This window comes from Leptinotarsa decemlineata, unplaced genomic scaffold, assembly GCF_025532065.1.
Source record: "Leptinotarsa decemlineata unplaced genomic scaffold, Ldec_3_MD MMD2_P_RNA_scaffold_4, whole genome shotgun sequence".
NCBI lineage: Eukaryota > Metazoa > Arthropoda > Insecta > Coleoptera > Chrysomelidae > Leptinotarsa > Leptinotarsa decemlineata.
The window spans coordinates 858,220-885,094 of record NW_027412531.1 but is presented as its reverse complement, the minus strand read 5'-3'; the positions used below and the strand labels follow the sequence as shown (position 1 = coordinate 885,094).

Genomic DNA, 26,875 nt, shown 5'->3' with positions numbered 1-26,875 from the left:
ATAAAACCTCCGATGCAGAATAAATTCAAAGCAAGCACCTTTTCAATCGCCAGAAATGCAATACTCTTCTCGATGTGCGTTACTCCAACCAAGTTGGCCCTTCGGGAGATAAAGAAAACTGGTAATTGAAAAAACTGTTAGTTTCGGATTTGTATTTTTGCAAATCTTCGCCAATTCTAACATTTTTTATCAGGATTTCAGGTGAATTCAGAATTGTCTTGGTTCTGCAATTATATTATACATTCACTCAACTCCATGCACTCAACTTCGTAACAATTTTAAAAACTATTTATAGATGTAGATTATAATATTGAGAAATGACATATATGTGAATACTGTTTTGGGTGAGTCCCGTTTGTATTCCTTCTATATAAATAAATAAAAAAAGGAATTATTCATTGCTCAAACTCATGTCATTTCATATTCTACTCATTGATAAAAAATAGTGATTGTCCTAGAAAGTTGAGTTTTTTTGGGATTATTTCGAACCTCATAAATATTCACGCACGACAGACTCTTTGCCATTTCTGATTGGTTAAGAATTTTTGTATTCTTCAAAACAAGGAATTTTTTGAGATTATTTCGAACAATCTCATGAATACTCTTTGCCATTTCTGATTGGTTACTCTGAAAAAATCTTAGTTGAATGAACAACTTTATTATTGAAAATCATATTTTACAAATAACAACGAATTCATTTATTGTATATTTTAAATCACAGAAATGAAAAAATTAAGAAAAATTGTTTTCACCACAACAAGGTAGAATTTGATAAGTATGAGAACTTGTAGATTTAGTGAAATATGGTATCTGGGCATGGGATGCCATGGGGTGCTTTCCTCACTGCAAGTGAAGTATTCATTATCCAAAAAAAAGATAATGAGAGCTTAGAAAAAGTTGATTCCAGAAACCATGCCAAACCAATCTTTATAAAATGGGTCATACTTACATTACCTTCCATGTATATTCTAGAAGCAATATTGTTTGTACATGAAAATAAAAATAAATATAATATTGGCTCCAGGATTCACAATTATGATACAAAACACCAAGATATCGTCATGCTACCGAAGATGCATTATCAAAACACAGCCAAACAACGGAGTTTCTTCCCATAAAAATATATAACACTGCCTAGTCAGTGGAAAGACCTTCATATAAAAGAATTGAAATTCAAAGTAAAGAATTCACTTGTCACCCAAGCTTTCCATAAGATTGATGAGGTATTCAGTTGTCAGTGGTCCTAATATATGTATATGTGTGTGTATTTATGTGTATTTATATTGTGAGTCATAACTATTGTATTGTGAGATTTTTCCTTATGTACTGTATGTATATATTTTTATATTTTTAGTATGACGTACCTAAGCAAATTTTGTTATTGCAGATATTTTGGAATGTAACAGAAATTGTAATTTGAGGTCAATGAAATTTCTTTCTTTCTATGATCACCTATGAAGTATCAAGGTAATGCATATTTAAAGTATACCTATGCAAATAAGCATTCAGTACTACCAAATAGTTCTATTGATATATTTGAAATATTTCTGAATTTTTGACTATTGTTCATTTTGAGACTACAAGTTAATTGACTTCTTCTTCGTCTCCTGAAGATAAGTGCTTGTTTTAGTTTGGTTTTCAAGTTATCGATAAATTTAATGGGATGCCCCTGTAGATTCTGACAAATAGTCAGTTACTTTATAAGTGAAATAATCTGAAAGTTGTTCTGACAAGTCATGACTTAGTTTACTTACCTTCTAGAATGACCCTTACAAACTTTGTACTTATCTAACTATATATTCCTTAGAATGTGAAATTGGTTGTCAAAATTCAGTCTATTGTATTCCTTATCAATGGGAAAATTATTTCACTGGAAAAATTATTCCTATCAAGAAATGGATAAAATAAATTGTATGACATCCTGCATCTACTACATTGTCTGTAAAATCATTTTCTGGATATCCTGGATATCCTACTATCGCCGATGCATTTTAAGATTCACCAAGAAGGCGGGCCCGTTTTTAATTTTTCTTGTTTGGTTATCACGATTTTGTTTTTGACACAGCTGAAAAAAACCTACTTCTCGTCTATTTTCTGGTCTTTCAGATCATTGACATTTATCCTTCCATACTTGAATTGGTTCGAGTTCTATAATGAAGTGTAGTTGCATTGGACCTGGCACTGTTCCGTAATCAGTATCAGCCTTTGTGTGTGTTTTCTTTTTTTTTGGTTGCCTGCAATTGGTTGCTAAGTTGTAATATAACGGAATCAGATTAGATTCTTGAAACCTTAAGGACACCTTATTTCAATTATCTATTTGAGTGTGAGAGTTGTATTCAAAGAAAAAATCGTCAAATTTTCAAAAGTTTGAATTATCTCAATATTTAACTGAAATATGGACACTGTTTTAATTACTTGTGATGCACTGTTTGGAACCTTTGTCGTAGTAATGAATATCACTGGAGTTTTATCCCAACAACTGTTATTTTAACACCTTGACATATGATCTTCCTCTTGAAGATGATCATTTGGTGATCGAAACACGTGTCGAGGTGTTGAAATAACGGTTTGAAAGATCAGTTCCTCTCGAGGAAGATCAAACTGATCTTTCTCTTGAAGATGATCACTTGGTGATCGAAACATGTGTCGAGGTGTTAAAATAATGGTATGGTGTTGGGAAAAACTCCAGTAATATTCTTTACAGTTTTAATTATCAAGAAAAACTCACCTGCGTGCAGGTAGGAGTTCGATGATCAACCAGAAAAACAAAAAAACTCTCAGTTTAATAAGATATTGGTAGTCACCACATGTCAAGAAATTATTATCTTTCAGTAAAGGAGACATATTTTGGCCTGCAAAACGGTAAGATTAAGTATACATGCAATGCTTAGCTTATGTAACTGAGTTTCAGTAAGGATATGTTCCAGATATGTAGGTATTATCCTGTACAACCAAGACAAAATAAACGTAATAAGAGAAGTATTATTTTTTACGTTTCAGTTGTTGAGTTTCATTTTCGATTCCTAGACAGATAAGGTGTGGTGCTTTTTGCTAATTCTTTTAAGCTGATAATTGGTATATTTTTGGCTACCGTATTAGTGAATCATAGATAACAAAGATCACTTGGAAAAAACGAGTAGTTCATTTTTTGCCAAAAAACTCAATTTTGTCCCCGTTTATATTGAGCAACCACCAAATGAAGCGATGGCGAGATCACTGCCATTATATTTAGTAGTAAAGTAATAACTTTACTCTTAAGTGTTTGACAAATAATAACTGTATGTAAGGAGACAATGAAACCGCTTCTTGAAAACAAAATAACTGATGGATGGACTATAAAATGAAGGAATTTATGTTGAAAAATTGCAATTGAAAATTTTCATAAAATGGAGTTGATTGAATCTATATCAGTAAATTCATTTCAGGGTTCAAGAGTTGTTCAAACTTTCTCTTACTTCACCAGAATTAAGACTGAAAGTTATCAAAACCTCAGGACTAGAAGGACTTCGAAAACCTCCAGCTCCTATTTATCTTTCTTATCCCGAAGATAAGGAAAACGTGTCCATGGTCGAGTGTGAACAGAAACGTAAGTTCGATTCATTACATTTTTCTTTTTTCTTGTTCATTCTAATATACAAAAAAAATGTATTTATGTCTTGTTCCTCTCTTCATGTAACCCAGAAAATACAGATAATTGAACCTAATTCATCAATTTTGACTTATTATTCATTTCATTTCTTGTTAAATTAACTATGTGTGATAAGGATTGAGAAATTCCTATTAGCAATCTTCATGGTTTGTAACACTGTTTTATTTTATTTCTGACAGAAAGTACAAACACTAAGGTAGCTACAGTATCTCCAACCAAAAAAGTTCCAGCAGTTTCAAAAAATCTGAAGGGTTTGCTCACAGCCAACACAAGAAAAATAGGACGCAAAATTGAAATAGAGCTCACAAAAGGACCCCACGGGCTCGGATTCAGTATAACAACCAGAGATAATCCAGCTGGCGGAAAATGCCCCATTTATATTAAAAACATAAATGCAATGGTGAGTGAAGATAATCAAAACCTGAATGAAAAGTATTACATTCTATTTTTTAAGAAGTCTAGGTGACTTGACTAATTCAGCATACTTCCAATATGATTGCATTATTCTCATTCAAGTAAAATAATGAAGCACGTTTACATTGGTGGCATCATTTAAATTGTCTTGGAGTTCCAATCTCAATATATTTTTTATGACAGATAATTTGAATAGTGAAGTCTAAGTGAGGTGCTTCAAGTTATTCCCAAAACTCTTTCTCCTCTTCCTGAAAGTGACTTGTCACTTAATCTTTTCATCATTATTCTTTTTGGTTTTAATGATGTGGTCTACGATATATTATTATTAATAAACAAATAATAATACAAATAAACACCAACAGAGAACATCGCGAAAGCAGAGCTTGTATGCGGTGAAACTGCCAAAATTTTCGATTAAAAAAATATACGTATTCTATGAAATAAACTATAGCAACAAACAAAAAAGAAATACAGAAGAAATAATCTAGACAGTAAATAAAACTTTTTTATGTAGTAGTTAATAAAAATAATAATAAACAAAAAGAACTACAAACCATTGCAAACAACAGGATTTGCCAATACAAAAAAAGAATGACATACTATGTTACTAGGACGTCAGGCTCTTAGTAACAAATTAATTTGATGTCGTTCGTCCAAAACGAATTTTTTAATTAATTTTTTAAATTTTTTAAAATGTTCTGCCTGTCGAATGGACTCCGATAGTATATTATAGGCTCGACTAGCTGAATGCAAATGACTTCGATGACCAATTGTTTTGAGTGTCAGTTCTGTTTTGATCAATTTTTTTACTTTGTTTCTAGTGTTATGTACGTGGTCTATATAATCGTGACGTTTATGTTTATATTGAAAATACACTAACTGTATGTAGTACAACTGACTAATATCAAATATTTTAGCCTCTTGATAAAGAAGGTTTGTAGGATACAACATGTCTCTTTTAAATATTATTTTTAGGAATCTTTTTTGTAGAGTCTCAAGTTTGGACAAATGACAGTTTGCGGCTCCACCCCATCCCAATATTCCGTAATTTAGCCTAGATTCAACCAGAGAGTAATATACAATCTTTATCACAGGTAAGTCTAAGTATCGGTTCAGAAATTTTATTTTATATAGCATAGGCCTTAATGTTTTAATTACATTTTGTATATGTATATTCCATTTCATAGTATCGTCAATTGTTATACCTAAATATTTTATATATCTAACTCTATTTATTTCTATTATTTTATTGTTGACATGTAACTGTACAACATTAAAATCTGGTAAACCATTTTCATAACAACTAAATGGAACAAAGCACGTTTTTGAGTAATTAACAGTTAATAAATTATAATCAAACCAGTCTATAATGTGAATAAAATCTTGATTAATTTTTTGTTGTAGGTCAGCCCATGACTCACTCTGATAAAAAACAGCCGTGTCATCTGCAAAACTAATAATGGAACCTTCAGTATTCAAGGTAAGTAAATGATTAATATAAATGGTGAACAGAGTAGGCCCTAGAACCGTACCTTGCGGCACACCATATGTTATTAAATTTTCTTCACTTAATTTATCATTTATTTTGACTTTTTGCTTTCTTTATATATTATATTTACTTTCAAAATATTTTTACCTCCAAAACATCAATTAATGTGGGTCAATTGTTTGGCTTCCATACTTGAGATTGAAGAGTAATATTATCCACATTATATTTTAGGGTCCTGCTATAGAAGATGGGCGACTCAAAATAGGCGACAGACTTTTAGAAGTAAATAATGTTGAGATGACTGGTAAAACGCAGAGTGAGGCAGTCGCGTTACTCAAAAGTTTGCCCTTGGGAAGTAAAGTAAAAATAGTTGTATCAAGGCAAGAAGACGTTATTGATCCTCCACTTCCTAGGATAATTGTAAGTATTGCATTTGTTATGATTGCTTTATATATTTTGTCTCGTTTTCTTATTGTTAGAGCATGTGACATAGTTTCAAGCACAAAACAGCCGAAAAAGATCACAGATTATTGGAATCAACAATGTTATTTCCATTACTAAATATATTGCCGTTGCAATATATTCAGTAATGTTGTAATATTGTGATATTGCAGAAAAATGTTTTCAATGTTATAGTCGGAAGAAAATGTTTAAATTGTTGAAAAATACTGTTTTATGAAGTTTGCTTCTGAAGCATTTCTCAGTGCTTGATGGTACAACCTACTATCAAACCAATCAAGTTTTTCTTCACATTTTGGTTTGGCACAATCAGTTTACGAAATTGAGTTTCTTTTTTTCTGTGATCTCTTCTGATTATTGTTAAAACTGTTTCGTAATTTTGTCACAGAATTTATGCACCTCTTAAATGTCATTTATACCTTATTTATGTGCCTCTCCTCCTAGCTTTAGCTTATAACTGCTAGTGTAGTTATGTGTCACAACAGTGTGTTGTTTCTTGTGCAGGATGTTGATCTGAAAAACGATAGGGAAGAACGAAACGAAGACATACCCCCCAACTTACCACCGTTACCTCAGAGTCATCTCCAAGCTCTTCACAACCGAACACCTGACAAAGGTTCGGTGGCTAAAATCATTTCTCAATTTCAAGAAGCAGCAAATAGCAGTGTAAATATAATTTTATTCTAGAGATTCATAAAATATGTAGGAGCTTTTATATTACTTATATTACTTATTACTTATTTAGTTCACACCTTTTTTTTTTTCGTAGTACCAAATAGTGATCTGTAGTGTAGAAATTATTTTAATTTTTCTTGATTCTCCTATAAGAAAGTTTTTCAAGATCAATTGCTTCCAAATGTTACAACGTAATATATATTTTCTGTATATAGGGTGTTCCAAAATTACTGCTTGAGTATGAAAATTTGTTGTGAAATTTAAAGAATTTCAGCTCTTAAAAATATTTCTCAAGCAGGTGATACATCCTGTATATTCAACCCTGTAATCTGATATACAATATATGTTTATAATTCACAGCCTTCCGATCAAATAGACGAAAGTATGGTATTTCCTTGGAAACATCGTGAAATTTTAACCTTCAACATACCCGTTCATGATTCTGAAAAAGCTGGCTTGGGAATAAGCGTGAAAGGAAAAACTGAAATGATCAACTTCTCAATGTTAATGGAATTTCCTTACTTCAGCAAACCAACAGCGATGCCATGGAGACTTTAAAAAATGCCATACCACATACTGAAGGGCCTGTACCTGGACACATAACGCTCACAATAGCTAGAAGGGTTTCTTCGCCTGGAGTCACCAGTAAAAACCGTTCCAAGGATAGTGTTTTCAGTAATTCCAGCCAAGATTCACAAGAAAAAAATGATTCAGTGGATAATTCTGGAGCTAGTAGTGGGTCTGCGAATACTGTAATTTTTAATCCACAAGGCGGCATTTCAAATATTTCCGAGAAATCTTCAGATAATAGTCAATTAAGTCCAATGCAGACGTGGAATCCAGTATTAGAAAGGCTGACTGGCAGTAATAAACAGCAACAATTGAGAAATGAGAGCTACTACAAGGTGAGTTACAATGTAAAAATCAGTAATTTATCAAGGTAAAGAAATGGTGCGACGCCAATCTGTTGTCCTTCAATGTAAATAAAACCCACATTCTCACCTTTAAATGTTTGTTAAACCCAATTTCAATAGGTGATAAATGTCTACAAGAATCCTCTTTGGCTAAATTCCTTGGGGTATTTATTGATAGTAGGTTGACGTTCAAGGAACATGTCGCAAGTTTATGTACCAAACTTGCCAAAGGCTATTATGCTCTTAGAGTCATATCCAAGGACCTCGACCCAACCATGGCAAGATCAACATATTTTGCATTTATAGAGTCACACCTGAGATATGGGATCTGCTACTGGGGCAATTCCGACAAAGCATCTTTCAATATGATATTTAAGCTACAAAAAAGAGCTGTCCGGTATGTTTGTAGGGCTGGCTTTAGAGATTCATGTCGTCCACTATTCAAATCACATAGAATAATGACCCTTACCTGCATATTTATACTAGAGACGGTGTGTTTGATGTTTAAAAAACATAAGTTAAATAGAAACACCATAAAAAACCCTAGTTACCTGACTAGACAGATGGGTAATTTGGATCTTCCTAAGCCCAACACTACACAAGTTAAAAATTCCCTGATTTATAACTCAAAAAAAATTTTCAATCATTTACCCCAGAATATCAAAGATCTAAATTCAGAGAGAAAAATTAGGAAAAGTGTCAAAGAGTTACTGTTTGATAAGGCCTACTACACTTTGGATGAGTTTTTTAACGATTCGCTTTAAATGTAAAACTGATGATTTGTCTTTGTTGTCTTGTATTTTACCTTATAGTTTTGTATAGTAGACTGATGAGCGCCTTGGGCGCATGTTTTTACTTTTGTTAGACTTGTTTTACTTTTTTGCGACTTATTTGTTTATACACATTAATCTCATCTTATTCGTCTCGACTAATTTTATAATTTTTATACTTCCACTTTTATGCTTACTTGTATTTTGTACCTTCATTACTTTAATGATTACTTATGACACTTTGTCAATAAGAAGTTATTCTTAGACAATAAAGTATCAGTATCTATCTATCTATCTATTATATCAAGAGAGAGAGGCAACGAGATATGTTTATCCTCCAAAGAGAAAAGTCCTTTTAACAAAAGTTTTTAGTCTTGAGTTAAAATAATATAAGAGTAAACATTAAAACCTTATCTATACAAGGAATACTATATATTACAGCGAAACACAAGTAATATAACAAATCATAACTTTTTAAAAATTTGTCACATTCTAGAGATTACTACAAGTATATCTAGAGTGCACCAGGTATAAGTTGCCATCTTATTGGTCTTCAGCTGAGAGTTCAACTCTCTCTAAGTAATTTATTATCAAATCCATTCAGTCGAGGAATCGGCGAGTTTTTGAAGGTGCGGAAACTCACGAAAATCCGTTAGTTAGTTAGGGAAGCTAACTGCTGTTGCTGTTGACGACCCCTACCGATACAGAAGGCCCTGACACTCTGTCGAATTAGGCCATCATGTCCCCCGTTAACGGACGAATAGCTTTTTCATCCATCCCACGCCAGCCAGGTAGGGGTATCCCGTGAAGGGCGGTACTCATATCTGAGGACTTCATACCGCCATCCCCTCAGTCATTAACCCATTTGTACTTCTTTGACAAAAATCAGCCGATAGGGTAAGGGAGCTGGGCTTCAACCTGAACAAAACCAAGACGACATGCAAAAACAAATCATAAATATTTTCAGTCGTTGCTCCATTTTTTTTCAATATACATGCAAATTTGCGATCTCAAAGACTAACTTCTTTTAAGTTTCCAGTAGAAGGATATTGCCTTGCAATAAACAGCGAGCTCAATTGATTAAAAAGTATGCACACTTGATTATTATTCATGTTTGTATCCCTTTTCAAACCATATTGAAGAGTAAGTCCTGAGTAAGTATTGTGAGTTCAGAAACTGATTAGTCTTGAAAACAACTGCTACAGTTGTATCTGTTTTGAGAAAAAAAATTTGTATGCACTCATTTGCTAGAGTTATAATACAGAGATACTTGATCCTTGGAGTACATCAACAGACAAAGAACCAGAAAAAAATCCATCACATTTGACTTATTGACAAGCAGTAATGAACACAATGATTCAAAACCTTTAAGAGCATGTCCATACCTATGTGGATTATTTAGGAGGATTTCATGATTATTACTGTCGAACGTCTTGGAAAAGTCGATAAATGACTCCAAAGCTGTTTTTCTATTATCCAGTGCTCTTGTAATCTCTTCAACGAGATCACACAATATTCTGTGATTTCATGTGCTGTGTGGTTTCATTTTTTACCTCTATTTAAAAAAAAACTATGCTGACAGTGTAAGAGTTGTCAATTATCCCTAAAAAATTTCAGCAGTTTTTTTTTCTGGACGATTGATTCAAATATCTTACCAGAGCTTGAACACAAAGTAATAGCTCTGTAACTGTATATTTGTTCGGCATCAACTTTTTGTAATAATAATAATAATAGAAAAAATAATTAAGGATATGTTCAAATTCATCTCATTATGCCATAGTTTTTACTCTTCTTCATTCACATCATACTTTATTTTTTCCTCAAATGTCAGTCTTGTAAACAATATACTTACAGGAAAAAAATAATCATACCCTCAGAATGTATACTTCTAATCTCGAAAACATGGAGGGCATTAAGATAATGACTACATTTTTAAACTCTATGGATTATCGAGATTCATATTTATTAAATGAATTGGTTCTATTTACTGTGACAACCGTTATTCAATATTCTCCTATAGTTAATGAATGAGGCTTTCCATTTGTCAGGTTATTTAAAATTTCAATATGATTTAATGTTGATTAATGGGCAATTTCATTCTCATTCTATTTAGGCTACCCATGATACGTGGACTAGCAGTATGTTAGGCAATAGTTCTTTTGGAAATATGACGAGCACTACTGTAAATATGGCAACAGCTGAACCAATTCTTATAGAAGACGAGTATGGGTCTAGAGTTATGACACATCCTAATCAACAGTAAGTACAATGGTGGATTCAGGCACCCAATCTTAGGTCGTATGTCACAAGTTTCAAATCTTACGAACTTAAATATTTATGTCTGTACGAGATCTGTTCAAAAGATAAGATGAAGGTTCAAATTTCGCGGGCTGCGTACATTCGTTTAGCGATTTTTTATGTTGGTATATTTGTCTCGAACATATGTTTCAGCTATTTAGCGTGTTTAGTTTGTTAGTGAAAGGCATAAAAGTAAGAAAGTGTTTTGCTTGTTCTGCAATTTTCTGCTAGTGAAAAAAATGGACCAAAGAATGTGCATCAAATTTTATGTAAAAAACGGAATTAAGTGCTCAAAAATACTTGAAATCTTGACAGTGACATACGGTGCTTGTACTCTGAGTCAGAAAAATGTTTACAACTGGTACAAGCTTTTTACAGAAAGTCAAGAAAATGTGAATGACAACGCTTGCCCAACAACCAATGAAAATGTTAAGAAAGTGAAGAAATATGTTATAAAGAGTCAATATTAGAGAGAGGATGTCGGAATATCGGTTGGCTCATGCAATATGCATGCATACAGTGATTGTAACTGTTGCGTATTGCATCAGGAGTTCTCGTTACATGGTCGTACGGTCAATTAGGGGTATTTTCATGAAGTTATGCGCCGATTGCGAGAAGGAATACACGTCCGGTATTGTGAAAAAGCAATTAAGGGCTTATGCATCACGATAATGCACCTGCTCACTCATCATTGCTTGTTCGCTATTTTTAGCAACACCGCAATCATGCCTCAGCCCCCATATTTACCAGATTTGCCCCGGTGTGACTTTTTCTATTCCTAAGATTGAAGATACCCATGAAAGGACACTGTTTTACGACCATTTTGGAGATAAAAACTGAATCGCTCAGAGAGCTCAAGAACATAACAAAAAGTGCATATCAGAACTGCTTCGAAGGTTGAAAAAAAAAGCTGTCACGAGTTTATTATACCTGAATGGGACTACTTTGAAAGGGACAAAATAGAAATTGATGAATAAATAAATAGTTTGTTAGAAAAATGAAAGTTCATCTTATTTTTTGAACAGTCTGCGTATGTTTTTATGTTACTACTAAAAACTTTGAACTAGTGGACACAGCTATCATAAGTAAGTATATAAAAATAATATCGATGCTCGTGCATGAATGTTTCTACTGAAATTTAATGATTTACTGCTCATAATTTCTTATGACTTACTTCCCAAGACTGGGTCCATGAATCTAATTTGAGTAAAATAGAATAATAGATGTTGGTTTTTCCATTATATATATATATATATATATTAAATTATAGATCTGACACTCAAATGCAAAAAAAAAACAAATGACTAGAGTGCCAAGTTTCTAAACGATGATATATTTTCAGAATTAATGTACATATCACTAACAAAATGAGCAACAGTTTACCAGAAAACAGGAATGACCATGAACCCGATGGAAAAGCAAGCATATCTGGCAGTAATGGTGACAAAAGCACTGATACATCATCGTCACAAACTACCATACAGGGTATTGATGCCACTTATGCCAGCCAATTGTCTCTCGAAAATCCCAAAGGTTTTAGTAGAGATGCTTTTGGTAGGCAGAGTATGTCAGAAAAGCGACATGCTACTTTAGACGCCAAGAATACAAATACCTATCAGCGTTCCAAAAAATTGAGAGAAGAGAGGATGGGCAAAGATAGTAAGTCTAGATTCAGCTAAATGCTTTTGTGTAGTGTTTCATATTATATTGCAGCAAGTCTTATGAATATACTAATAGGCATTCTTGGAGAATCAACTGAATAGTTTTACAGATTCTTCTAAAAAATTATCTAGTTGACATTTATTTGGCTTTACACATAGATTCATTCATTATATTTTTTTGTTTCGTTAGTTTTGCTGTTTTATAATTTTGTCAATAACAATTCTAGTGTGCTAGTATGTGCTAATGTTTATGTTTTCACCTCATCCAACAGCTAGCTTAGTACGAGTTGGTTCAGTGGAATCGGTCATTAGCGTTAATAGATCGTCGGAACATCCTGAGTGTAAGCATTTCTTGTCTTTCATTACCCCATTATTTCAACTTAAAATATTTTCTCTGAAATAAATTTCTCTTATTTTTTGTTGTAGATGCAGATAAACTGGGCCAATTAGGCCCTAGTCTAGGCATGAAGAAGTCTTCTAGTTTGGAATCTTTACAGACGATGGTTCAGGAGGTAAGATTTGAAAAAGTAGTTTATTCTATTTCAGATAGTTATGATGTACTGTTTGGAACCTTTGGTGTAGTAATGAATATTACTGGAGTTTTTATCTATAAGATAAGGCTAACTGTAAAATTAATTTAGGGTGGTATACCTGTATGGGTGGTATACCTGTATGGTTTACCTGTATGATACATCTGTATAGTATAAATAGCTTTAGTTTCGTGAAGTTTCCAGTTTTATCTTCCTCTTGAAGATGATCACTTGGTGATCGAAACACGTGTCGAGGTGTTAAAAATAACGATTTGGTGTTGGGAAAAAAACTCCAGTAATATTCTATTTCAGATAGTATAAATATCTTAATTATCAAACTCTTAATTTCAGATTCAGATGCAGGAAGAAGGTGATCCAGCTTACAGCTATAGAGGACCTTCTGGAGCACTCAAAGTTATAAGAGGAAGGGGCTGTGAAGAAAGTTTTAGAGCTGCTGTCGTAGATCCTAATCACAGAAGTGAAATTGGTGAGTATAAAAATTGAACTGTCCCTGTCAATACTGAGTAAATTTTGGAAAAGTTCATCAACTGGAGATCTTAAATTAGTTTTATTGGTGGCATAGAGAATCTTGATTTGAATTTTTCGGAAAGTTAGTGTTTCCGAAATGTTTCCATTCCTATTTATAAAAATATATGAATAGTGAATTGTTATGGAGTCATATATGTTATTTTTGTTCAAATTTTGCAACTGAATTTTAAAGCAGTTATCCTCAACTGGTTGTGCTGAAATTTTGTATACACATTTGAATTAGTTGAGTAATGAACAATCAACATGGCGGACCGTACAAGATAGTGGATTTTTTTTCAATTCCAATAAAAAGGTTTGCTGATGAGAGTACGGACCGCCCAAGATTGCGGACTAGTTTTTATGTACTCCCATGATATGGTTATCATTAGAAATTGAGTTTTAATTCGGCAAAGGTTCGGGATAATTTGATGGTTCTCAAAAAATGTTGTTAGAGACATATTGAATGAGAAAATCTAAAGAAAACTGGGCCATAGTCAATGAGCTAAGGGGAAAGACAAACATACTCCCAGTTCAATTGGAGATTGATCCAAATTCTCTCAACAATTTTTATTGCACAATAGCAGAAAAACTTACATCCACTATAACAGCACAAAATAACCCCTTAGATTACCTAAAAATATCAATATACCCGAGGAATTCATATTAGATCATACAAATGTTGAGGAAATTAGAGAAACTTTAAAATATATCAAAAATAAAAAAACACACGGGATTGATGAAGTATCCATTAAACTTTTTGAAAATCTTTCCAATCAGGTTCTTCATATTCTGGCGGATTCAATTAATGTGTCTTTCACAACTGGAACATTTCCTGGCGTCCTGAAAACTGCTTTAGTTATTCCTACTCACAAGGGGGGTGCAGCGAACGAGCCGTCAAACCTTCGACCAATTTCTCTTATACCATCTCTATCGAAACTTATAGAGAAACTTGTCAAGAAAAGAATGATATTCTTCTTTACAAAACATAATATAATAAACAATGCCCAATTTGGCTTTCAATCATGTAAGAATACTAGCGATGCTATCTTTGACTTCTTGGAAGAGCTATTTAACCTCTCAGAAGATTGTAAGTGGAATCATCACATTCATGAAATGTGCAAAAAAATATCACCAATGTGCTATTGCCTGTATCAACTTAATAAAATTGTGGACAAATCTGTATTACTTATGTTTTATCATGCACATGTTCACTCTTTAATCTCATATAGCATATCAGCTTGGGGTTTATCTAGTGAAGCGCAAAGGGTGTTTATTTTACAAAAGAGAGCTGTCAGAAATATTCAAAGAGTAAGTAGACGCACGAGCTGTAAAGAACTATTCAAAATCCTAAAAATTTTAACCTTACCTTGCATTTATATTTACCAGATACTGATGTTTGTAAAATCAGACAGACAATTGTTTGCTCCATTGAATAGAAACAAATACAGTACAAGAAATTCAACTTTATTGGAAATACCAATTCACAGACTGGCCAGGACCGAATCAAGTCCTTTTTATATGGGTATCAAATTATTTAATAAATTGTCACCTCATGTTAGAGAAATGTCGCTGAGAGAATTCAAACAGTATGTGAAACAACTTTTAATTGACAAAGCCTATTACTCTGTTGATGAGTATTTGAAAGATCCTATGTAATGTATAATTGGTTAATGCCTTCATGGGTTGATTAGAATGCCAACACAATTACCAAATGTGGCTCAGTTCATAATTATATTTAATTTTGATGTACCTACGGTTTCAATCATATAATCGACTGTTTCAATCAACGGGGTTTTCTGTCTATGTATTTAGATTTTATTTTATTTTATCTATCATATTTATTTTTTATTTTTATTATTGACTTGTTCTATGTCATCATGTTATGATCGTTATGAACGAATAAATATTATTATTATTATTATTATATTTAGGCCTAAATCAAGGCGAGGCGGCCGCTGCAGTATTCTGTGATTTTTCTAAGGCCTTTGACTGTGTAGATCACAGAATATTGCTGAAGAAATTATTTCTTTATGGTTTCAGAGGGCCAACCCTCGAATGGTTCAGCTCTTTTCTCTCTGACAGAAATCAAATTGTCAAGGTAGGAAATAAAACATCCAGTCTCTCCAAAATATGCCGTGGAGTTCCTCAAGGATCTGTTCTAGGTCCTATCTTATTTCTCCTATATGTGAATGATCTTCCTAACATCAATATTGCTGGGAAAATTACACTATTTGCAGATGACACCACTTTATTGTGGCGCGGAAAGGATTTGGTTTCCTTGAAGAGTACCATTAAAGCTGATCTAGAAAAAATTAAGTATTGGTGTGACTCAAACTCACTATGTTTTAACTTCAGCAAAACTAACATTCTATCATTTAAATTTGTGCATGGAAATTTCTGCCTTCAAACTCATATGATAGAAAATAAACAATCTGCTAAATTCTTGGGAATTTAGATTGATAACTTTCTGAAATTTGAAGATCATATAAAATATCTGAACAAAAAACTTTCATCTAGCTGTTATGCCATTAGAGTTATCACTAAAAAACTGGGAGCAACTGCTGGTAAAACTGCGTACTACGCTTTAATCGAATCTCACTTGAGATAGCAAACAGTTACTGCAGTCTGTTTTCGTTTTGCAAAAAAAAAGCAGTGAAATTCATCTACAAAGCCAATATTAGGGACCATTGCAAACCCCTATTTATCAATAATAAATTACTGACTGTACACTGCATTTTTATCTTGGAAACAGTAAGTCTCATATTTAAAAGAAGAGAATGCTATAGATCAGAAAATACCTACTTTACCCGTCAAATTCACGACATACCTCTGCTATTCCAATAACAACGTTAACAAAACATTCTGTTTTGTTTGAGAGTCGGAAGATTTTCAACCATTTACCTACCGAAATGAAAAGTATAGTGAACTACAAGGTATTCCGTAACCGTGTAAAAGAACTTTTGCTCTTAAAAGCGTATTACAGCTTGGTCGAGTATTTTGAAGACAGGCTTTGAGACCAGCTTCTGATTTAGGTTTTATTTTTTGAACTTTTTACAGTTCTGGAAATTTTACATAACTTCGACTATCATATTTTATTATATTTTTATTTTGTCTGCACCTGTTATTTTTATTTTTCTTTATAATTACTTGATAACTTGTATTTCATATATATATATGTGTGTGTATATATGTGCATATATGTGTTATATATGTTATTTTGTGTAATAGTATTGTTTTCATATGCTTTGTCAATAAGATTTTTTTCTTAGACAATAAAGTACAGTGATTGATTGATTGATTGATATGAACAGTCTAAGGAATATGTCCAGCGATAACTGAAAAGTAAAAAATAATTCAATAGTTGAAAACCATTTTCGAGTAAAAGCTTTTATTCGCCAGCTCTGAAAACCACCTATGTCACATTTATGAATTTTATATAAATCATCAATTCTCATTTAGGTTTAACAATTATTTCAAATAATAGTTTCAATCGTTTAATATTCTAATTTTTGTTTGGTAAGAACTGAAGTAACCCGGCTGTTGATCACAGTTCAAAATAAAACCAATTCAGTTGAGATACTAAAAGAAAAAAATTGGTTGTGGTTCTTTGTGACCCCGGTAATAAATATCTTACTTGTTCAGATCCGAAGACCTGAGGCAACATTTCATTTCACATTGTGGCAAGCAGTTGGACATTCGCCTTTAAATTTTTCGTTTTGTTAAATATTATTTCATGCTATTTATAATAGAAATATCTTCTATCTAGAGCAGAACAGTTAGTGTTATATTATTTTAAAAACGTTATTGAATTAACAACTTTTTGAAATAATTCACCAGGTTGGTTTAGTACATCTTTCATTTTTAATAATAGAAGCTCAAAGTTAATCAACAAAAATTAATTTGTTAATCACGGAAAAACCTCCAACAACAAATTGGTTTCACATGGAAAGTAGAATTTGGAACCTCTGGCGTAAAAGAATATATTGAAAGGAGGGAAAAGTGTTTTCAATAGACATTGGTTTCATTTTGAGTTAGAGTAATTGAAAGCTTATAATATCAAAAATGGGTTTTGGAATCACATGTTTATTTCAACTTAGTGGTTATTGAGATAAGCAGTTTTCAAACCATTTCAAAGCTAAAACCCTGATTTAAATTTTTGCAAATGATAACCAGTAAATCAACAAATCAACAAAAAGTATTTTTTCTGTTACAAATTGATTTTTATCAGTGGTAGTAGTAGTAGTAGTAGAAAAGAGACTCTGGTGGTTCGAAATCCCTTCCGTTTTACTTCCATATATGATGTCAACTCATGTTTTCTAAGGGTATTTCCTGGATAATGCAGCTAGACATTGATTACGTAACTTGAAAAACTATATAGGTGCCCATAAATAAATTAAATCGCAAATGAATATTAATGTCGATCATTCCTTCAACCAAAATTTTGACTTTTGTAGGTGCCAAAAAGCATTGGCTCTTAGATGGACCAATGGAAAATGAAAGAGAAATAGATGGCTTTAATAATGTGAGAGGAGCACCAAGACAATCTTCTTTGAATGCAGCTATTGACAATAAAAGTAAATCGGCTAAGAAGAAACAAGGGATCTTCAAAGGAATTGGCTCCATGTTCAGGTACAGACTAATAAAAATGTGTTATAATTATGTGGAAAAGTAAACAAATCAGTTGAAATAAGGGAGATATTCCATGGAATTATAGATGTATATTACAGATTTTTCAAAGATTGAAAAGACCGAGAAGCTTTTTTATCTTCACAGCACTACGAAAGATTTTTCTACTCAACTTTAAAACTTTCAAGGCCCGGGAGCTGTAGGCTTAAAGGCTAATATCTAGATATCATATGGCAATATTTTTGTTCTTTTTGTAAAAAGGGCACAAACCCACAAAAAAGATGTTCTGAAATTTTTGCATATATCTATTCTAAGATTCCACATTAGAGTAACATCATCGATGTCACAGATATTGAATTTAATCGAGTTCTCTTTGGAACATGTGTTTAGGAAAGAATTTATGGAATTGAAGTCTCTAGGGTTTCAGTGTCATGTTCTCTATTCAATAGTGAAATAGTTCATCTGTGTAGTAGGTACTTGTTTGAATATTATTCTGTTATAGATGTATTTTGTAACATGATTCATATCTACAGAGGAGTAACTATTTTGAGCAAAACAAGATAGTTCTAGCTTTGTTAACTACATGGTAATCGATGAAATACCATAGAATCCACATTATGGAAATATGATTCTAGTGAACACAAAAAAATGTATCCTCACTATTTATTGATCACCATCAGATGATTCTGATATCTTTATCGATGTGATGATGAAAGTGCTAGAACAAATATTAAAAACAAAATATAATACTTTACTGGCCTCATATGGGCTCAATAGTACAATATAACCGAACACTAAGATAAGTTCATGTAATACCGAGGGAGCTATAGTGTTGGAGACCAGAAACTTGAAAGATATAGAATGTGATTTGAAGACAATAGAGCACTTCTTCTGTCGCCTCTTTACTTTTGATGAGGTCTAACGTAATTGCAGGCAAAACTTCAGACAATTACCCAAGCAGGTTTGAAAAACTGGAAGAATTATTTGAATAATATCGATTGAGACATCATTAATGATCCTGGGATGACAATAAATCAAAAATTTCTTCCTTGCCTTTTAGTTGAAATAATACATTACTGGTGGATTCACTTTCGTAACTTTCCACAACAATATAGATTATAAGGAATATAATTTGAAGTTTTTCTTGGCAGGTTTGGAAAACATAGGAAAATAGAATTCCAAAATACGGAGCCTGTACAGCACTATCATCACACAAACGAGTTCGACTCAAATGCTAACATATTACAGCAGCAGCAGCAGCAGCAGCAACAAAATCAAGATCCTGACAATCGAAGCCACAGTAGCCATTCAGATAGATTACAAGATCCACATCATTCATCACAAAAACAGCCGTCCACTTCCAGTTCACAGAACTCCCATCAAAAGCAACCTTTGCCGCATTCCGTCCAAAATTCCCACACATCAAATCAAAATTCTCACACGCAAAATCAGTCCTCCCAGCCAAATTCTCATCAGGCTTCCCAAGTTTATTCCAGTCAAAACTCACATCATTCCAATCAAGGATCTCATCATTCCAGTCAGAGTTCTCATCATTCCAGTCAAGGTTCACATCATTCCAGTCAAGGCTCTCAGGTTCAGCTCTTTTCTCTCTGACAGAAATCAAATTGTCAAGGTAGGAAATAAAACATCCAGTCTCTCCAAAATATGCCGTGGAGTTCCTCAAGGATCTGTTCTAGGTCCTATCTTATTTCTCCTATATGTGAATGATCTTCCTAACATCAATATTGCTGGGAAAATTACACTATTTGCAGATGACACCACTTTATTGTGGCGTGGAAAGGATTTGGTTTCCTTGAAGAGTACCATTAAAGCTGATTTAGAAAAAATTAAGTATTGGTGTGACTCAAACTCACTATGTTTTAACTTCAGCAAAACTAACATTCTATCATTTAAATTTGTGCACGGAAATTTCTGCCTTCAAACTCATATGATAGAAAATAAACAATCTGCTAAATTCTTGGGAATTTGGATTGATAACTTTCTGAAATTTGAAGATCATATAAAATATCTGAACAAAAAACTTTCATCTAGCTGTTATGCCATTAGAGTTATCACTAAAGAACTGGGAGCAACTGCTGGTAAAACTGCGTACTACGCTTTAATCGAATCTCACTTGAGATATGGTGTCGCCTTCTGGGGGTTTTGTAGCAAACAGTTGCTACAATCTGTTTTCGTTTTGCAAAAAAGAGCAGTGAAATTCATCTACAAAGCCAATATTAGGGACCATTGTAAACCCCTATTTATCAATAATAAATTACTGACTGTACACTGCATTTTTATCTTGGAAACAGTAACGGCCGATTTCATAAAGAAACATAAAGGTTACTTTAACTTTAAATGATACTTTAATAAATATTTTTGATTTCATAACCAAGTTAAAGTGTCCTTTAAGCCAAAAACGTCCTTCAAAGTTAAAGTGTCGATTTCTCTACTTCAACTCGCTAAAGTGTCATTTAACTACAACATAACCTCAATTTTAATAATTGTTATTTGTTGTGCTACTCGCTACGTTTGCTAGTTTTGTGTTCGTTTAGCCATAATAATCATAAAAATATGAATAATTTTGAAACGTCTAGCTCAAGTTCATCTGATGAAGAATTTATTTATACTAGAAGACCAAAAGTGTATAGGAAAAGAACAGACTGCTTCGAAAAATATGATGAGCTTGACTTTTACCAACGTTTTCGCTTAAAAAAACAAACTGTTTTGTATCTACTAGATGAAATAAAAGAACAAATTCAGTTACCTACTAATAAGTAAGTTGTAAAATTTGTATTATTAACAGAATTATAAAAAAATTTATTTATTTTTTAGAGGTGGGTGCATTACACCATTACAACAATTATTGTTGACTTTAAGATTCTACGCATCAGGAAATATGCAAATAATCGTATCAGATTTTATGGGAGTGTCTAGAAGTTCAGCTAGCAGGATTATCAAAAAGGTGTCTATTGCTATTGCCTCACTAGCCCGACAACACATTCGCATGTATGAAAATAAAAGGGAATTGGAAGAAGCAGTTGAAAAATTTTATGAAATAGCTTCATTTCCCAAGACCATTGGAGCAATTGATTGCACATTAGTTAAAATTGATTCTCCCGGTGGAAATGATGCAGAAATATTCAGATGTAGAAAATCTTATTTTGCATTAAATGTTCAGACAGTAAGCGATGCTAAATTGAAAATAAGAGATATTGTTGTGAGATGGCCAGGATCGGTGCATGACCAAACAATTTTTAATAATAGCAGTTTAAAGCAAAAATTTGAAAATGGTGTATTTGGTCAGTATATGCTAATTGGTGACAGTGGATATTCTCTAAAGCCATATCTTATGACTAAGTTACAACAAACTAGAACACCTGCTGAAAATTTATACAATGAGTCTATAATAAGGACTCGAAATGTAGTAGAGCGTCAATACGGTTTATGGAAAAGACGATTTCCCGTTTTGAGGTTTGGCATGAGACTAAAACTAGAGACCACAATGGCAGTAATAGTCGCAACTGCAGTTCTTCATAACATTGCCATTGATATGAATGATAACTTTACTGAAGAAGATGAAATAGAGGAAGACGATGAGGATGTATTACCCCCCATGGAAAATAATCCAAATATAGCAGAAAATATAAGGAATTTGATAATTAATGAACATTTTGCTAGATTGTAAATACTAATAATAATTAAAAATCAGTTTTATGAAACATTTAATTTATTTAATTGTTTTTCTTTTAATTTGATTTCTAAATCCAATAAAGTCATTTTTTTTAAATGTTCTTCTTCTTCTCTCTCCCTTCTCCTTGATCTCTCCTTCTCCTCTGCTTCTACCGTTTTTTCAAGAAGCTCCTTTTTCTTTTTATAATAATCTTCTTTTGCATTATATAACGGGTTTATTTTGGTTGGGTGTAGTTTTCCGTTGGCTTTTCTTTTTAAATTATTAGGTGCATAACTACTCCAATCGATTTTTTTCTTAATATGCGTTTGCTGGGAACAGACAAGAGTTATATAATAAAAATTACAACTGTACCACACACAATTCAAAACTCACTTTTTTACTAGACATGCTCCCTGAGGGTGTCACTGATGTAGGAGGTGATATCTGGTTCTCCTCCAATACAATTTCTTCAGTAAATTCAGGTACTATCTAAAAGCAAATGTACTATTACATTTTTTGAGGTCCTAACTTAAATATTAGCTTTAATCAGCATAACAAATTAAAAGGTTTGGGAAAAAAAGTTTTTGGCTTTCTACTTCTCCATCTTGATACAAAAAAAAATGTAGGTATCTTCGAAAGAAAGGAAGGAAGTAATCAATTTGAAAATAAGTAACTCTATACATAGATGTGTAGATCATGCGAAGAAACAATTTTCAGACACATACTGGAAGGAAGCCCTCCTGAAACAGCTACTTTCATATGAACATTGAATTACACGACAGAAAAAAATTCTTTCGAAACAATACTGAATACTGAATTATACAGAAGATACTTTGTAATGTAATTCAATGTTTATATGAAAATAGCTGTTTCAGGAGGACTTCCTTCCAGTTATTATCTGAAAGATGTTTCTTTGCATGATGTACACATCCATGTATAGAGTTACTTATTTTCAAATTGATTACTTCTTTCCTTTCTTTGGAAGATTCCCACATAATTTTTGTATCAAGAAGAAGTAGTAGAAAGCCAAAAAATTTCTTTCCCAAAAATTAATCACTCCTAAAAATATAAACCCTTCAATTCAAAATAAAAGGTCTTTCCGAACTATGGATTAGTAGTGAAAAAAATCTATAACTTACTGATTGCGTAGAAATCTCTGACATTTCATCTTTGGCTTCTCCTGCTGCAATTATTGTCATTTCTGAATCCTGTAACAATATATTCAGAATAATTAATATTATACAAGTATGTTCCCAAGACAAAAAATAACAAATTTATCTTGACAACTATTAACAGGTTGCTAATATATTATCATTTAAAAAACGGTTTATTTACTTACAACAAATTGTTGAGGATATTCTTTTAGAAGTTCTTCCTTTAAAACTGAAGATGATGCATCCATTCCAAGATCCTATAATACCACATACAATTAATATTTAATTTTATTGCCCTAACCAATACAGATAAAATCATGAAAGAAATAATGTTTTTAACCATTAACCAAATTTTAGTTTGGTAACTGTTAAAACAAAATGATTTGGTTATAAAAAAATGTAATTACATTTATGAAATCGCTATCCAAGCTGTTATTCAAACCCACCACCGTTTTCATATTTATTATATTTAGGGTTGCTTCTGTTACAGGATCTAAATCAATTTTTATTGCGGGACCACCCCCTGTTCCCGTCATATATGATTTTTGTTTCGCCACATCCTTTCTAGCTTTTGTTTTCAGATTATCAAATTTTGCTTTAATCTGAGATATACTTCTCACTTGTATATTTCTGGAGTTGAAGCTGGAAAGTACTTTGCGCCATGCCTCTTCCTAAAATCATATTTAAATTTATTAATATTGAGGTATCTAACTACATAGATATATATAGTTTTAATTTATTATTTCAAGCTCACACCCTTCACCCTTGATGAAGTAAAATTAGGGTTATGATTACATTAACATGTATTCTACAATAAATAAAATACACACAAAAAATTGCTTGTACTTGTAATACATACCTTTTCTGCATTCGTTACTTTATTAGTAGTTTTGCATTCTAAAATATGCTTGAATTTTTCAATTTCTTGTATTAAATTCATTTCTTCCTCCCGAGAAAAATTTGACGAGCGAACTTTCTTATTATTATTTACCATTTCCATTTCAGTCCAAATCAATCGTCCTCACAAATACAAATAACAAAAACATCAAACACCACAACTCTTAACCTTACTTATTCAAACACTGAACTTAAATACTCGTCAAATATGACAAATCTTGTCAAAATCCATGAATTCCAGGTTGACCAACATCTTAAAAATTACTTAAAAGATACTTTATGGAAAGGGCACTTTAATATTAATTATGAAACCAAATGACGGCAACAGCTACTTTAAAGGGGACTTTAGTGTAAAGTCTCCTTTCGGTAAAGTGGACTTTAGATATTGATTATGAAATCGGCCGTAAGTCTCATATTTAAAAGAAGAGAATGCTATAGATCAGAAAATACCTACTTTACCCGTCAAATTCACGACATACCTCTGCCTATTCCAATAACAACGTTAACAAAACATTCTGTTTTGTTTGAGAGTCGGAAGATTTTCAACCATTCACCTACCGAAATGAAAAGTATAGTGACTACAAGGTATTCCGTAACCGTGTAAAAGAACTTTTGCTCTTAAAAGCGTTTTACAGCTTGTTCAAATATTTTGAAGACAGGCTTTGAGACCAGCTTCTGATTTAGGTTTTATTTTTTGAACTTTTTACAGTTCTGGAAATTTTACATAACTTCGACTATTATATTTTATTATATTTTTATTTTGTCTGCACCTGTTATTTTTATTTTTCTTTATAATTACTTGATAGCTTATATTTCATATATATATATATATATATATATATATATATATATATATATATATATATATATATATATATATATATATACAAATATGATAGTTATTGAGTGTCTTGATATAGAAACAGAAGTTAATATCGGACATAGCACTCATGAAAGTGGCAAACCATAGACACGTGTTTCGGGCTTTTGGCCCATCATCAGTATGGTGCAGCCAAGTGTAAGGATGGGCAACACTTGGTTACCAAAAGATAGAAATACAAATGCACGGAGCCACCAACAGGAGCCAACCGCACATTTGTGGTTTCAGTTGATAGATCTCGTGTTCACAAATGTGCGGTTGGCTCCTGTTGGTGGCTCCGTGCATTTGTATTTCTATCTTTTGGTAACCAAGTGTTGCCCATCCTTACACTTGGCTGCACCATACTGATGATGGGCCAAAAGCCCGAAACACGTGTCTATGGTTTGCCACTTTCATGAGTGCTATGTCCGATATTAACTTCTGTTTATATATATTATGTGTGTGTGTGTGTGTGTGTGTGTGTGTATGTGTTATATATGTGTATGTATATATATATATATATATATATATATATATATATATATATATATATATATATATATATATATATATATATATATATATATATATATATATATATGTGTGTGTATGTTATTTTGTGTAATAGTATTGTTTTCATATGCTTTGTCAATAAGATTTTTTTCTTAGACAATAAAGTACAGTGATTGATTGATTGAGAATTTAGACTATTAATATGCTAAGGATCCATATTTTGACTAATGGTTTTCAATTGTTCACGCTTGGCTGAACAATAAACTGAGCATCGGACCAAAATATCAATTTCATCATTCAGATCAAAGGTGAAAGGTGAATACTCCTCTCACAGCAACTGTGAACATGTCGAGCAACTTTGTTCCCAAAGAAGGTCGATTAAAAAATGAAATGTAATTATTATTCTGAATGTAGGGCTTCTGATTAACGGAAAAACAGATTTTAAAACAGATAATTTTAGCATAATCTTACTCAAGTTGTTTTAATTGAAAATATTCCTACATTTTTCAGAGCTAATCAGTGTTTTTTTCAATTTTTTTCCAGAACCATAATGTACCCGTGTTTAAAATAGGCAAAAGTGTTGGTTATGGCATTAAATCGAAAATAGGTATTACAGTTAATAATGATTGCCTGGAAAGTACAGTACTTCCTCTTATGAAGATGTGGGAAGAAACAAATTATAAACTAGAGCTGCTACAGACAATAGAATCTTGTGCTGACTCAGAATTTTTCTCTCTTTCCGATAGAAAAGGTCCTAAATATGTTCTGACATTTGATCCTGATGAAGACACTGGTATTGAAAGTGGATTGTTTTCTGTAGCTGTGATAAGAGAGGAAGGAACAAATGGAGACCGAGAAATGGCAGCTGCATTTGTAAGAGCAGGTTTCAGAGTTTGGGACATTACGATGCAAGATTTAATAACTGGTGCCGCTAGTCTAGACTCTTTTCGAGGTGTCATTTTCCCAGGCGGATTTAGTTATGCAGGTAAATTTCATTCCAATCATTCACTCAAAAGGGAAACATTTTTCATATTATAACTATCAACACTATTTTGTAAAAAGTCGTTTCTTTTGACAATAATGTATGTGTTAGTGACAAATAAATTCCAAAAGACAAAGTCGAGAATTCGGAAAAGTCGGGAATTTACGAAATTGAATGTAAGGAGTGCGATGCAAAATATTATGGACAGACAAAAAGATCTATCAAAGTAAGATATAAGGAACACATAGCACACTTAAAATATGGAAGACCTGAAAAATCAGCAGTCGCCCATCATATTTTGCAACAAAACCATTCCATAGACTTCAGTTCTTTAAGATTATAATAATAATAATAATATTTATTTATCCTTTGAGACGTTAACAACGTATAGGACATGTCAGTACAACACGTTAAAATAGAAAATAAACATACATTAAGATAAAATATCTCAGTAGTTTTAAAGTATAAAATGTATAAAATATAAAGAAAAAAAAACAAAATTAGTCAAAATTGGATGTATAATAAAATAATAAAATCTGGATGAAAGTCTGGACCGCAATCAGCTAAAGTCGTCTAAAAGGAATTCACTGACACTGTAATAAGCCTTAGACAGGAGCAAATTTTTAACTTCTCTTTTAAATGACATCAAACTCATGGTTTTAAAGTGATCAGGTAGGTGATTGAATAATTTTATTCCCATATATTTGGGTGACTGTTCAAATTTAGAGGATCTGTGTCTAGGAATACTTAACAATTTTCCATTTCTGGTTGAGTAACTGTGGTA

General features: G+C 32.4%; 2 protein-coding genes across 2 annotated transcripts in view; one reads left to right on the top strand and one right to left on the bottom strand.

Moving 5' to 3' along the window:
* LOC141487538 (partitioning defective 3 homolog) overlaps positions 1 to 20,100 on the top strand; it is a 60,532-nt gene extending 40,432 nt beyond the window's left edge. Inside the window, 13 exon segments of the mRNA XM_074186630.1 lie at positions 3,426 to 3,586; positions 3,829 to 4,049; positions 5,784 to 5,972; positions 6,516 to 6,677; positions 7,047 to 7,167; positions 7,170 to 7,591; positions 10,484 to 10,629; positions 12,011 to 12,327; positions 12,602 to 12,670; positions 12,756 to 12,841; positions 13,211 to 13,346; positions 17,842 to 18,016; positions 19,165 to 20,100. Coding sequence (XP_074042731.1) covers positions 3,426 to 3,586; positions 3,829 to 4,049; positions 5,784 to 5,972; positions 6,516 to 6,677; positions 7,047 to 7,167; positions 7,170 to 7,591; positions 10,484 to 10,629; positions 12,011 to 12,327; positions 12,602 to 12,670; positions 12,756 to 12,841; positions 13,211 to 13,346; positions 17,842 to 18,016; positions 19,165 to 19,627 — 2,668 coding nt within the window. The 3' untranslated portion in view covers positions 19,628 to 20,100.
* Positions 20,101 to 21,725: 1,625 nt separating this feature from the next.
* Positions 21,726 to 24,560, bottom strand: LOC141487540 (uncharacterized). The gene is made up of 6 exons (XM_074186633.1): positions 23,700 to 24,560; positions 23,248 to 23,511; positions 23,026 to 23,097; positions 22,826 to 22,894; positions 22,080 to 22,175; positions 21,726 to 22,015 (listed from the first exon to the last, which is right to left on the bottom strand). The coding sequence occupies exons 1-6, from the start codon at positions 23,838 to 23,840 to the stop codon at positions 21,728 to 21,730; spliced, it is 930 nt and encodes a 309-aa protein (XP_074042734.1). The 5' UTR covers positions 23,841 to 24,560; the 3' UTR covers positions 21,726 to 21,727.
* Between the last annotated feature and the right edge of the window lie 2,315 nt (positions 24,561 to 26,875).

Coding starts and splice junctions, on each gene's coding strand:
- LOC141487540 (XM_074186633.1), bottom strand. CDS start 23,840: ATGGAAATGGTAAATAATAATAAGAAAGTTCGCTCGTCAAATTTTTCT. Junction 23,512..23,699: donor AAGTAACGAATGCAGAAAAG/GTATGTATTACA, acceptor ATATGATTTTAG/GAAGAGGCATGGCGCAAAGT. Junction 22,176..22,825: donor CAGAGATTTCTACGCAATCA/GTAAGTTATAGA, acceptor ATTTGCTTTTAG/ATAGTACCTGAATTTACTGA.